General features: G+C 43.2%; 1 protein-coding gene across 3 annotated transcripts in view; it reads left to right on the top strand.

Moving 5' to 3' along the window:
* Nucleotides 1-13924, top strand: part of myom3 (myomesin 3) — a 46536-nt gene that overhangs the window by 18145 nt on the left and 14467 nt on the right. For all 3 annotated transcript variants that reach the window (XM_042107110.1, XM_042107109.1, XM_042107111.1), the window contains exons 5-14: nt 1541-1698; nt 2402-2494; nt 3264-3352; nt 4171-4215; nt 5625-5765; nt 6549-6710; nt 7846-7987; nt 9814-10013; nt 10352-10405; nt 11944-12071. In XM_042107110.1, coding sequence (XP_041963044.1) covers nt 1541-1698; nt 2402-2494; nt 3264-3352; nt 4171-4215; nt 5625-5765; nt 6549-6710; nt 7846-7987; nt 9814-10013; nt 10352-10405; nt 11944-12071 — 1212 coding nt within the window. The remainder of the gene's footprint in view (nt 1-1540; nt 1699-2401; nt 2495-3263; nt 3353-4170; nt 4216-5624; nt 5766-6548; nt 6711-7845; nt 7988-9813; nt 10014-10351; nt 10406-11943; nt 12072-13924) is intronic.

Below are 13924 nucleotides of genomic sequence, written 5' to 3'. Positions count from 1 at the left end.
GTATTATAACTCCAGGATCAAGAGCAGAGTCTTTCTTTTGGTCTTTTTTTGATTTTGACTCATCACTAGTTGCTTTTTTTATTAATGTTTTCCCTTCTCTGGTCATGCCATAATTTGCGGATTAAAGTCCTTAGCTCATATTTAGATTCAGAAAGAGGATTAATGAAGAATTAACCAGGAATTATTTTCAGAACTTCTCATACATGTTGAGGGGGAAATACACTCTTTAGCGTGTCTATGAAATGCTGACGTTCAGTGGGTATCATGACTATTCACTCTGTCAGGCACAACTACAGTGTATCAGTGGACATTTATTCTCTCTGTCAAACCTGGCCTCACCCCCATCAACATGCAGGGCTGCAACTACCGTAATTTCCCAACTATTAGCCACGGCTTACCCATTGATTTGGCGGCAGCCGTGGCCTACTGGTTAGCCCTTCGGACTTGTAACCGGAGGGTTGCCGGTTCGAACCCCGACCAGTAGGCATGGCTGAAGTGCCCTTGAGCAAAGCACCTAACCCCTCACTGCTCCCCGAGCGCCGCTGTTGTTGCAGGCAGCTCACTGCGCCGGGATTAGTGTGTGCTTCACTTCACCGTGTGCACTGTGTGTTTCACTAATTCACGGATTGGGATAAATGCATAGAACAAATTTCCCTCACGGGATCAAAAGAGTATATATACTTATACTGATTTTCTAAATTTCTTCAGCTATGAGGTTAATACATAACACGGGGGTAGTTAATATGGTATTAATATGGTTTTGTTTCTTTTAACTCGCATAAAACTGTTCTGCGGCTTATACACAATGCGGCTATTGCACAGGAAATTACTGTAGAAAAGTGTGGGCCCTAGTAGGAGAATATAATATCGGGCCCTCCAAATTATATGTTGGTCATTGAGTTATATGGGGGCCCCCATCAGTGCCCTTTGTATCTTTGAATACAGCACCCCCACCACAACCCTGCCAAAATGCACCAGTCTGCATAACTTCATTATATCTTATTGAATTCAGTGTCGTAATGGTCCTGATTAACACCATCAAATGTGTCCAGGTAATCAGAATACTGATACTGATTGAAAAAACACATACAAGGTGGAACTGGGTTGGAATCCTGTGATAATCTCCAATACTCCAAAACACTATGATTGTGACGATTTTAACCATTTTACAAGTTTTTGATACCCTTCTCGGATTTATTTTTCATATGTCGCATAATCATGTAAAGAAAAGATGTACACATAGTCTGTCCTATGAACTGAACTCTTAAAGGCGCTCTAAGCGATGCTGGGTAACGTCACTTCTGTTGGCGTTCAAACAAAACAGAAAGCTAGCTCACTATCTACTATACCAATACTTCCTCCCCCTCCCTCCCGTTGTTTTGTGGCTGTTTTTGGAGCCTGGGTTGCCCAAGATTAATTTTTTTGCTGTAAGGGACAAAAAATGTTTTAGCCTAAAAAATGTATGACATCGCTTAGAGCACCTTTAAATCAAGAACATTATCACCATCATCATGCCCACACTTTCTGCCCAAACCCCCAGCTGCATAAGAAGAAGATGGTCCACATGAAGTACCTGGAGGACCTGAGCATGAAGGCCCCTGACTTCCCCATCCCACTGCGAGCCCACACCGTGTGGGAGGGTATGGGGGTGAAGCTCTCCTGCACCGTCCAGGGCTCCCCTGAGCCCAAAGTCACCTGGTGAGAGATGTCCAAAAAACATACTCATAGTCATAGACCTAAGTATCTACTACACCATTTGATATAGCCAGTGAGGTAACTTAGAGTGTGGGTTTGTCTAAAGTGTGTGTGTTTGTTTGTTTGCTTGTTTGTTTGTGTTAGACATTGAGAAATATAGAGAGTGAGAGAAAGAGAGAGAGAGAGAGAGAGAGAGAGAGAGAAAGAGAGAGAGGATTAGAATGTAGGATTGGATAGCCTTTGATTATGTCTGAGCCCATCAGGTCTTCATCAGTCCAGGCTTAGCCCTGGCTCAGCATTAGTGTGCTGGAGGCAGTGTGAATCCTGCCAAAGGGAAACAGTGGGGTTGGAGTCAGACCAACAGAAATCGGTTGGCACGGTAGGGGAGGGATGTAACTGGATATATGAAGGCAAGGTAAACTACAAACTAATACAGATTACAGAGAGAGACAGAGACAGAGAGAGAGAATCACTCCTGTGGGGTGGCAAAGAGTGTGTGTGTGTGTGTGTTTGTGTGTGTGTGTGTGTGTGTGTGTGTGTGTGTGTGTGTGTGTGTTGGTGTGCTCAACTTCACACAAGCAGTGTGCTCAGATGTGTCAGTGTGCTCAGATGTGTCAGTGTGCTCAAATGTGTCAGTGTTCTCATGTGTGTCAGTGTTCTCAGATGTGTCAGTGTGTTCCATGTTTGAGCCCTCTTTTCTGGCCAGGTATAAAGATGGGGTCCCTCTGACTAAGTCTCACCAGCCCTGGAGATACACTCTGGTCCAGGCGTTTGGCCTCAACACTCTGGAGATCAGGAGGTGAGAGAAGATAGGAGGCTACTATTTCATTTACATTTATTAATTTAGCAGACACTTTTCATCCAAAGTGACTATGTCAGTTATATTACAAGGGACTACATTGTCCCCGGAGCAACCCAGATCCCAGATCCTTAACCACTACATTACCACCACCACCCATAGAATACACTAATGTGAATGCTAATTACATTTCTACATAGCAAGAGGCCAGTAAACCTCTGGCGGCCATGCAGGCGTTTTGCTCATCGGTTTACAGGCAGTCCACTGGCTAGTTACAGCCCACTGCTGGAAAGATGATGATAATGGTCTGACGAAGAAGTGGCAAACTGTAAATGCAGGTCTAATATACCATTATGATTTTGCTGTCAGAGATTCCGTTTTTTAAACCAATGAAGATGGGTTCATCTTCAAAGGTTCATATAAAGTGGATTATATTCTGCATACACATGCAGCATATATTAGTTGTCCTCTGGTGTGATTATTGTAATATCATCCTTTGTTCACTATAGCATCACAAATTAATTAGCTAAATCAAGATTTCCACATCGGTGACATGTATAACCATTAGCATTCTCTATAGACGTTTGGCTTCTAACCAGTCAGAGTAGCAAAAGTATCAACAGTGAAGTTTCTTCCAATACAGGGGAGGCGCTGATTCAGCTGGGGAATTGGGGAATTGAACATTAGTGTGGTGGAATAGTCACAGAGATCAATTCGGCAATAGCTTTACTCTCTCCAACTCTCTCCATTCTCTCTCTCTCTCATCCAGATGCTGTGCTGAGGATGCTGGAGAATATAAGGCGGTGGCGAAAAGTTCTCTGGGAGAAGCTACCACCTTCGCTACTCTCCACATAAACTGTGAGTTCCTCTTCCTACATGCTATATATTAGCCCAAGTTCAATGTTATATAAGTTGAGATTAAATATTGTATAGGGGTGGCATCAAAAACATCAGCGTGCAATCTGTTCAAAGCCTGTCACAGTGCGAACATGTGACAGGCTACGGTATACGGCCTGTGTCAAAGCTGACAAAGAACATACACTAGGAGCGTTCAAACATTAACTATGCTCTTTCCTTTTCTCACTCTCCGGTGAGCTTCCGTGTTACACTGCTCTCTCGGTCCTTTCAAGAGCCACTGAAATATGTACATAGTAAGATGCTGATGAATTAATAACCACAAGAAAACAATGTGACTGCATCTGGCTGTGGCATCAATTAATCACGGCAGTGATCTACTTAAGGGACATGAAACTAAATGAAGGCCTGCTAACCGAGTGTCTCCATTACATTTTTAGACCGTCTGCCCAAGGGAATTACATTGCGTCATAATTGAAGTGCTCAATAGGACAGAAGCTAATTCCTTTAGCCTGGTATGGATGGCACTCAACGTCCAGCTACTGCCTCTGGGCCTGTCATATCTCAATAAAATGAAGAACAATGATAGAAGATACTTGACATGCCACCAATGCATCTCCATGGCTATTTATATTTCACAGGCTCCTGTTCACTTGTCAAAAATAGATTTTAAAAAAGGGAATATTTGATGAAGCTTACAGGAATATGTCTCTGTGAGGTGGTTGATTTGTCTTTTTCACATCTTTCTTTCTCTCTCCTCTTTCTTGCATTCCTTTACTTTCTTTCTTGCCTTCTTTCTCTCCATCTGTGTGTCCCTGCAGCCTATGAGGGACCGCAGGCAGGCCTAGAGATTTCACGGACCCCACGTAAGTGCCACACAATGTCCACCAGTGCTAATAACCTGTTTCGGGAGCCTTTTGAAGTTTCTCACCTCCTCGTGATGAGGAACAAGAAAGACCTCCGCCGCTTTGAAGTTGATTCCTTTTCATTTGTTCAAATTCCTCTAAATTTCCAGCGGTGGGCACATAGAAGCAGAGGGAAAACGCTGGACGAGTGGCAGGGAACACTCGAGGAGTGGAAAGGGGGATGAAGAGAGAAAGGAGGAGGAGGAGAGGGTGGAAGAGGAATAGGAATGGAGCACACTCATTTATATTTAATCACAGTGGTATGTTTACATCGAGGATTACAGAGGAAGGCTTGAACAAAAACAGAAAGAGCTAGGGGCACATAGAAAGCTGGGATATGTCTAACATATAGCATCGGAAGCACTTGGAGGGCTGGAATATATCTAATGTATAGAACCAGCGGGAAGGCAAGAGTGGAAAATTGTTAGGGAGCCTGTGCTTTGCTTGAGTGAGCATGTTTCTAAGTCTAAGTCTGTGCTACTGTGTGTCAAAAGTAGCTGTTACTTTAGACAAATGTTCTCATTTCCCATTTTCAGACTCTCCCTCTACAGGGTGACTCCATACTGCAATCACTAAATCATTCCTTGACAGGGAGCCAAAATGTAGTGAGTTCTAACATCCCGTATTATGTATGGGATGTAATATAGTGGTAGGTTGCTCATTATCCTTACATGAAACTATTAGCATCTGATGCACATTACCAGCAGCAAGCCCTTTGTAGATGATAGCTGTGATGTAGCCTCCACTAGATTAAAATCATTAGCACTAAAGTGGCTATATGCAGCGTACAAATACATGCACTATTTTAGTACGAGTGTCAGTAAAAGCTGTTTGTTCGTGTTGTGCATACTGATTATGAAATGCAGAGGCACCACGGGTACATGTCAGGGAATGTTTCTTTTCAGTCATTATTTCCTTTGCCATCTGGCTGAGACCTCCTTCTCAGTCAACAGAAAAGAGCTCCCTAGAAAAATACTCACCATTCGCGTCTCCTCAGAAATGGCAAGCCTGTGTCTGCGGTTTGATGGTATTGTCTCTTCTTAGATTGCCTTTCTTTTCGCCCTCACTATAATGTTTGTCCTTCTAGATTGCACTTTTCCTTTTTTTTAAGGTCTGATTTTTAGTCAGAAGTTTTCCTAACAGTGTTCCACCCGTGTTTATTTTACACACAAGCTAGAGAGCTGTGGCAACGACTACAGGCCACGGGGGGAAACCCCTGTTGGTGTGTTTTCACCTCTGAGGTTTCCAGGTGCACAAGCTTGTCTCTCTGACAGAACATGTCTGGGGTTTCATCTGTGGTCCACCTGGCCATAAACAGGTCTCCTTAGTCCATGAGGCCTTTGCATGACTCACTACCTGTTCTGCGTTAGTTCCAGTTGTGGAGCGGGAGGCGCTGTTTGGGTCGACCTTTGCCCCGACCTTCGTGAAGGAAGGGGAGATTCTCACTCTGCGCTGCAGCTTCAGTGAGCCGCTACTGCCCTTTCAACAAGACGTGGCCTGGTTCAGAGATGGTGAGGCTGTGTGTGTGTGTGTGTGTGTGTGTGTGTGTGTGTGTGTGTGTGTGTGTGTGTGTGTGTGAGTGAGAGAGAGAGAGAGTGTGTGCAGGGGGGGTGTGTGTCTATGTGTGTGTGAGTAGGTGGTGAAGTGGATATATTTGTGTGAACTGCTTCCCTTCCAACATGGCCCGGTTCTGTGTGTGTGTGTGTGTGTGTGTGTGTGTGCATGTGTGTGAGTGTGTGTGCACCTACATGTGTGTAGCCTTCTTTGTGTAGGTAGAAGTATGTGTGGGGGCACCATTTGAAACTGTTCACACACTCAAAAAGTGAAACACATGTGCGAGTTGAAGTGACTCTTAGCATAAACGGTTGCTTTATTAAGAACATCCTGCACTCAGTGAACATTACGTTTAGAACCTCCCCCACACTAGAGGGGACCTCTGATCACAACCTTTCGCATTTGAGATCCTTCATGTGGCTTTTGATGATTTACCCTTACTCTTTTAGAGCTAAGGATCTATTTGAACCAGTCACTTCTATGGCATTTGATAGTTTGAAAATTCAGCAGTAAAGTTTCACTTGCTTGAACTGCACATAGAGAAACAATGTTGGATCTGATCAGTGTTTTCTAAAGAACCTACAGTGCAGCTTCTGTTTTTACCCTCGTCAAGTCTCCTGATACCTCGAGGCCTTTTATCTCTGCCTTCCCCCAGTTTTCTTTGCTTCTCCATTCTCCACTCTCCTCTCCCTCCTTCCTCTCTCATTCTCTCCCCTCTCCTCTCTGCCTCCTGTCTTCAGGGGTCCCCCTGAGAACATCTAGTCGCCTGCAGGTGCACACAGCTCTCCGCTCCTGCTCTCTAACTCTCAACTGTGTCCAGAAGGAGCACGAGGGCCTGTACAAGGTCCGCCTGCGCACCTGGACAGGTTACACTGAACACAGTGCCTACATCTACGTCAAAGGTGAGAGCTGGGACAGTGTACTTCACTGGTGACTAGTACTGACTATTTCTTGTTTTCCTGTGTTGTGTGAATGTTACATCTTTTACGTCTTGTGTATATTTAGTCAAACACCTCAAAAGTTAAGAGGAAGGTTTAGCTTAATTGGAGCACAACTAAGGCTGCAGACCCTAAGGAAATGTTTATGGCAGGCATATGCAGCCTCTAAATATACACTGTCCCAAATAGGTCCAGAAACGTAAGGCAGTGACAACAATAAACAAAGACAAACTGCATGATACAGGCTGGATGAAGTCTCAACGCTGCAGGTTGATGCATGCGCCTTCTTGAGTACACATGCTTGCCTGAATAGCAGTCTCATTTCTGGCAGTTATGTCCCCCCAGATGCTCAAGCTGGGCAAATACTGGCTTACCTACTGCTTGGCGTTCTGTAAAATCCAATTGGGCCTCCAAAGGCAGCCATTTGCAGACATTCTATCACTGTGTGTAACCTTGAAGTAGCACACTTAAGAGACTGAGTGGAACTTAGAGTCAGCAGCCATCAACATGGTCGTCTTATTAAAGTCTGCTTCTGCTTCCCCCATCCACATGTAGTTCATTAAAGAAGCTTCCCCCTGCAGCGATTAGGAGTGTGTCTGTCACCTTAAAAGTATTAAAGAAATAATTAGCTTTGCATATTTGCCAGGTTTGGGGCACATTCTGAGTCAGTCTTTTCTGGCCAAGTCCTGCACGAGCGGGTTTTTTCAAGTCTACTTGGCTTTGGCTTGTCAGAGGCAATTAGTGGCTTTAAAAGTACAATCATTAGAGTAGAAAGCTTGGAAACGACAGAAGACTACTGACTGCAATTACGTTTTCACATTTTACTTTGTCACAGCCTTTCTCTCTCTCTCTCTCAACGTGTGTGTCCCTCTCCTTTCTTCCTTTCTCAACGTGTGTGTCCCTCTCCTTTCTTCCTTTCTCATCGTGTGTGTGTCCTCCTTTCTTCCTTTCTCATCGTATGTGTGTCCTCTCCTTTCTTCCTTTCTCATCGTGTGTGTGTCCCTCTCCTTTCTTCCTTTCTCATTGTGTGTGTCCTCCTCCTTTCTTCCTTTCTCATCGTGTGTGTGTGTCCTCCTCCCCCCATGCTGCCCTGCCGCAGATGCCTCCTCTGTTGTGCCTGGAGGCCCCGGTTCCCCTCTGCTGCTGGAGGTGTCTGACGTGAACAGGGACTACGTGTTCCTGCGCTGGCAGCCCCCCAGTGCTGACGGAGCCTCGCCCGTCCAGGGCTACTACATAGAGAGGTATCGGACCAACCAAATGCCAACATTAACACTCAGACTGACAAGAGATTTTGTAGGCATGTGCAAAACCGACCATGACAGACCAAATGTCATAATTTTACAATGGATACCAAATACACCAGCTACCATGCCCTCAGTAGAGCAGCAGATACGCTGTCTACGGTCTTTGGCCAGGGTCCTGAAATCAGTGTGCTGGTAGGTGAGGAGGAAGGCAGGAGATGGGAGAGACGGTGGGATAAGGTATTTGGCACTGATGCAAAGCTAGGCTTAGATGTTGGAAATTGGACGTTCTAAAGAATATCTGGGTTCATTGAATTCAGCATAGAATTTTAGAACCTTACATTGTTGAAGAACAGAATCTTTGTTAGAATGTTCAAAACTCCCCTGCTGAAGGGTTGAGAAGTACATTGGAAACAGGTTGTGTGAAGGAGTAAGGAATAAGAAGCTTGGTAAATCTGTCACTCTTGTGTCGATCTGTTTCCAATGGGATTAAAAGAATAATACACAGAAGGGTACAACTTAAGACAACCAAAGCTATATAAATAATGTAACAATTTATAGACAATATTCATTTCACAGTCACATTTCAATTCATTAAAATCCTTTGAGCTTTTTTGCCATCCTAACATTGGCAAAGTACTGAGCATTGCATTGCACACATATCAGAAATTCATGCATAAAGTTGCATGCATAACAATAAAAAAGCAACAAAGTCCAATCAGTAAACTGTGTTGTATAAATGTACTTATTATAGAAACTAAACTAAAGGTGATACAAAGTCTGAAAAAAAGAGTCGTCTTTCTCATTTAGAGACAGTATGCAAGAATTTGCCACTTTTAAAGCATATGTTTATGAGCAACTATATACTGTTATGATTTTTAATTAAATTTCATGCAATATGGTCATGTATCTGACAGGCAAACAGACCAGTTTAATCTATGCACCTAAACTTTTTAGGCACCTAAAAGACATGACTTGGCATGCTGAAACGTCTTTTAGCAGTGCCAACTGTGTTGTTATTGATGTTTGAAAGGTTATTGCACGTCTTTGCAGTAGTTCAGATTGCTTACTGCTGCTTTAAGGAGTATGGGGAGCAGGATGGACAGTTGTGTGAGGCAGCGTGGGGCAGTGGGTGGGGCAGCGTGTGGGGCAGACAGGTGTGGGGCAGACAGGTATGGGGCAGCTTGTGGGGCAGATAGGTGTGTAGACCAGCGTTTACTGTATTGTAGCCATTTGGTGTGAATCTGAATCTGACTTACTCTGAAGAAAACGCTAATGTGTGTGTAGGCCTATCTGCTGTGTGTGACTGTGCTTGCGTGTGTATTAGTGTGCGTGTAACAGTGCCAGTCTTAGTGTGTCTTCTTATTACAAATATGCTAATGAATGTTTAAAAAGGAAGATACAAGCCTTGGTGAGTCAGTGGTAAGGCACTTAACTTTATTGTCTCTTAGCAACAAGGCAACACCGTTGGCAAAATCATCAGCTTTTGTTTACCGGATCTTTGTTTATTCTGTGACTCCATGAGTTAATGTTCTTTTGATGGTCCATTTCACCTTTTGTGTTTAAGTCATTTATGTCACGTGCTAACAGTGACATATATTCCACAGGGCATATTTTTAATACCACATTCATGTCGATTCATACTTATACTCTTGAATTTCCACTTAGGGATCAATAAAGTATCTATCTATCTATCTATCTATCTATCTTATAAAGTAATGGACTATGTAACACTCCTACTAGTTGCCATGGCATCATTTTTCTTTACTTGTCTGTGAACATGTGTGATTCATAACTTTTCTTCCTGGCCTTTGTGTGTGTGTAAGGATGGAAATTGGTGTTGGGAAGTGGGTGCGCTGTAACAAGGATGTGCAGAAGGCCTGTTACTATCCGGTGACAGGCCTGAACGATGGCACCATGTACCAGTTCCGCGTGTGTGCTGTCAACCAGGCTGGGGTTGGCCGCCCGTCCAAACCCACCGAGCCTATGTTCACCTCTGACCCCAACGAACCCAGCAGGACTATGGGTAAAGAATTCTCCAGATTAGAGTGGGGTGGAATATGTGTGTGTGTGTGTGTGTGTGTGTGTGTGTGTGTATGTATGTTTGTGTCTGTTTGTGTACATAAATACATAAATAAATACACAAATACACAGTATGTTTGTTTTCACAGTTAATTCAGAAAATACTATTAGTTTTCACAGTTATAACTTCAAACACAGAGGCCCAGAGTGAATCAGTTCTAAATGGGATTTGAGCTTTCTGTGGACCCCAGCAGTATTGCCTGTATCTCTAAGTGCATAAACCCATCTACCTTCCCTGACTCCTAACTTCCCTCTGCCCCCCCCCCCCCCCCCCCCCCACAGTGATCAAAGTGGATCGTGGGAGAGAGGTCATCATCACCAAGGATGAGCTGGAAGGTGAGAGACACACAAGGCACATATACTGTATTCTGTACTGCTTTGCACATTGGTACTTTGTGTATGGTCACAAACTGTACACATTAGGACTATTATTCTGTATGTACAATCCTTATGTATGAACCCTTTTTCAGCTGTGCCCACTTAATCTCTGTTTATAACATATTTAATTCATTACATAATATAATAACCTTTATCTAGATTTCCATACACTGCCTATAGCACTGCACATGTTTTAAGATATAGCATCCCCTTTGCTGTAGTACTTACTTATTCCTAAACATAGCTGCTAATCTGTTAATAACACTATTCTTATGTACTTCTGCTTAGATGCTAACTCCATTTCATTTCATTTGTAGCCTACCTGTTCTCTGCACAACGCCAATAAAGTTCAATCTAATCTAACATAATCTAATCTTTGTGTGATGGAGAATCCCGGAGCAATGTCATTTTGTGGTACTACTGGGGTGCTAGAAGCACCAAGATGACATTGACGTGACTCGTGACATGATTTTTATACACAGGACAGGACCAGTAAATGTGTGCCTGTGTTGCATTGCAGGGAAAAAATATATAAAATCAAATTTAGATCAGCCTTTGCTTCCTGCCAGGGAAGACATACAAACTGTCTTACTTTTTATACAAGGGAGTGTTATAGAGCCATGGTTCAACTGCCAGTTTAAGATCAATAATAAATGGATTTAGGGATTTAGAGGAAAGACAAAGACACATGGCAATAAAGTCTTCCAAAAATAGTCCTACACTGCAGAGCTTTTGTTTTCAAGCAAGAGCATAATGCAGCCTCAGAACATAAGTAACTGTAATAGCATGGTCCGCAACAGCCAAGTGTTGAACTAATTGTGTTTGCAGTTTTGAAAATGTGACAAAAGGATGGTAGGGATTTGTAAAAAATAGAGCTGCAATACAATGTCTTACTGTAGCATTCATGGACAGTACTAATGGTAGTCCACAATATGGATAATAAACACAATTACATGTATTATGTGCAGGTCTTTCACTCTGTCGAACCTTTAGATTGATTGACATCTATGACATCCCGGTTAGGTCACATCTTGTATTGCGACGGCTCTTTTACCATCAGTGTGAAAAGCAGTAATAGCCTGTCGGTGGATTTCAAGGTGATACGGGAAACCTTAGTAGTGATTGGTGTGGGGAAAGTGGGGGAATGATGGGACATTAAGATGAAATAGCACAGCGTGGTAATGGGCCCTCAGCTCTACTCCGCAAATCACAGAGGGCTTTTAAAGGGACATCCACAGTTCTCTATTATTCATTGCATCTGTATTTGTCCGTGTGTGTGTATGGGTGTGTGGTACAAGGGCACAGTATAGTGTGTGTGTGTGTATGTGTGTGTGTGTGTGTGTGTGTGTGTGTGTGTGTGTGTGTTGACCTTGTCGTTGATCAGTGATTCAGCTCAACTGGACTTTCCATGCTTCATCTCTCTCCTCTTCCTCTTCCTCCTGCTCACCCTCTCCCTCTTTTCTCTCCTCCCTTCTTTTCCCACTCTCCTCCTCCAGGTCGGATCCGAGTCCCGTTCCCCCCGACTGATGTGCGTGTGTGTGAGCTGAGTGACACGTACGCCGTGTTGTGCTGGAACGAGCCGGAACCACGAGGCAAAGAGCTGCTCACCTTCAATGTGGAGCGGGTGAGTCAGAGCTGCAGGAACCAAACAGCACCCCACACACACACACACACACACACACACACACACACACCACCAACCCATGTCTGACACCTCACCAACCCTGCCACCCACCCTGTGCCATTTCTGCCTGCCCAAACACTCATTAAGACTGGGGCCTCTGTACACCAGCACATGCTCACTCTGGTTAGGCCATGGCTCTCACACACACACACACACACACACACACACACACACACACACACACACACACACACACACACACACACACACACACACAAACACACAGAATCCCAGTGCTGTGCCTACATTATAAATGATTTTGGAGCCTTTGCCACTCTGCCAACTAGAGACATGAGAGAGCTGTGGACAGCCAGCCAGGGCTGCTGTACAGGGGGTACTCATTAAGAGTGTAGGAGACCCTGCAGCTGAAAAATACTTTTTATGCTTTGTCTGACCTTATATTATCAGGAATTAAAGACTGCAGTATATGAAGATGGCTTTATTTTATTTTTGTAACCTAGACGTGCTACTGTAAGTGAAATGGTATTAACATTGTAGAAGAATATGTCTGTTTCCATGACCAAATTTGGTACCTTTCCCAGATTCTGCACTTGAGCACTTTGCACTTTGAAAAGCAGTGGTGGTTAGGTATGATTTGCCATATTAAAAGCCTGGAAGTGATGATTTCACATTTTCACTTGCACCAGATGACGAAATGCTGCAATTTTAGCCAGCATAAAGAAAGCCAATACCTTGCAGTAATGAGCAGGGAAAAAGCCCCTTGCCACAGGACACACATATTCTTTATTGGACTTTTATAAGTTGAGCTGTAATAAAACTGTCTAATCCGTCAAAAGTATCAGAGACTGCACCAGGCTGAAGCCTTAGATATTAGTATTGCTTTTTTTTTTTTCTTTTTCATTTTTTGTCTAAAAAATAGATTGAAAATTGCCTCCACCTTGGGTAGGCTTTATTATATTCAGAACCCCTCATACCAGAGTCCTGTTTTATTTAAATGAAATTTGATGAAATGAAAAATATAGGGAGGTTTTAATGGGCGTTCAATTTAGTGTAGCCTAGGCCAAAAATGGAAAAGGGCAAACAGATGAGGATTGGAGGTGCAAAAAGAAAATGTGAAGTGTAGAGGAGATGCCATCTATGTTTGTCTTTCTAACTCCTAACTTCAACATCTCAGAGAAGGGAGTCTAGTCGGAAGTCATAAAAGTCAGTTAAGGTTAGAATTATCTTTGGGTTTTGAGGGATTCCAAAGCCGGAGAGATTTTGTAATGCTAATGACTCTACTGCTCAAACTTCTAGTGCTTTTATGATGGTGTACGCTAATACTGTAGGTACATTCACACACTATTTACTATGAGAACATCTCATGGCACACCACCATGATATTAAACATACTGTATGTCACAACATAACAAGTTTATTGTTGTTTATTGCCCCCTGCCCCCCAAAAATGGGTATTTTGATAATGTTGGGAGGTTATGCATGAACCGCATTGATAGACTTAGAGAGAGAGTTTAAGATATTAAAGCTATACTCACACACACACTCACAAAAATAAAAAATATGGTATGCATTGTATATGATGGTTGTGATAAATAGGCTCTTGGAGGACCTACACACACACACACACACACACACACACACACACACACACACACATACAAACAAATAAGCTCTCACACAGTGCTAACTCTACCTGTGTCTCCTTAGTGCTTTGGGTTGCACAATGTGCATGTTAAATGCGCTTTAAAAATAAATCTGACTTGACTTGACTTGACATCTTTCTGTTGGAAGCTGCTTTAATTTCCTTATTTCTGTTCAGCGGAAGAAAAAGG

The sequence above is a fragment of the Alosa sapidissima genome, chromosome 10, assembly GCF_018492685.1.
Source record: "Alosa sapidissima isolate fAloSap1 chromosome 10, fAloSap1.pri, whole genome shotgun sequence".
NCBI classification, from domain to species: domain Eukaryota; kingdom Metazoa; phylum Chordata; class Actinopteri; order Clupeiformes; family Clupeidae; genus Alosa; species Alosa sapidissima.
Note: the sequence above shows the minus strand (reverse complement) of the source record. Positions and strands in the feature narration are given on the sequence as shown.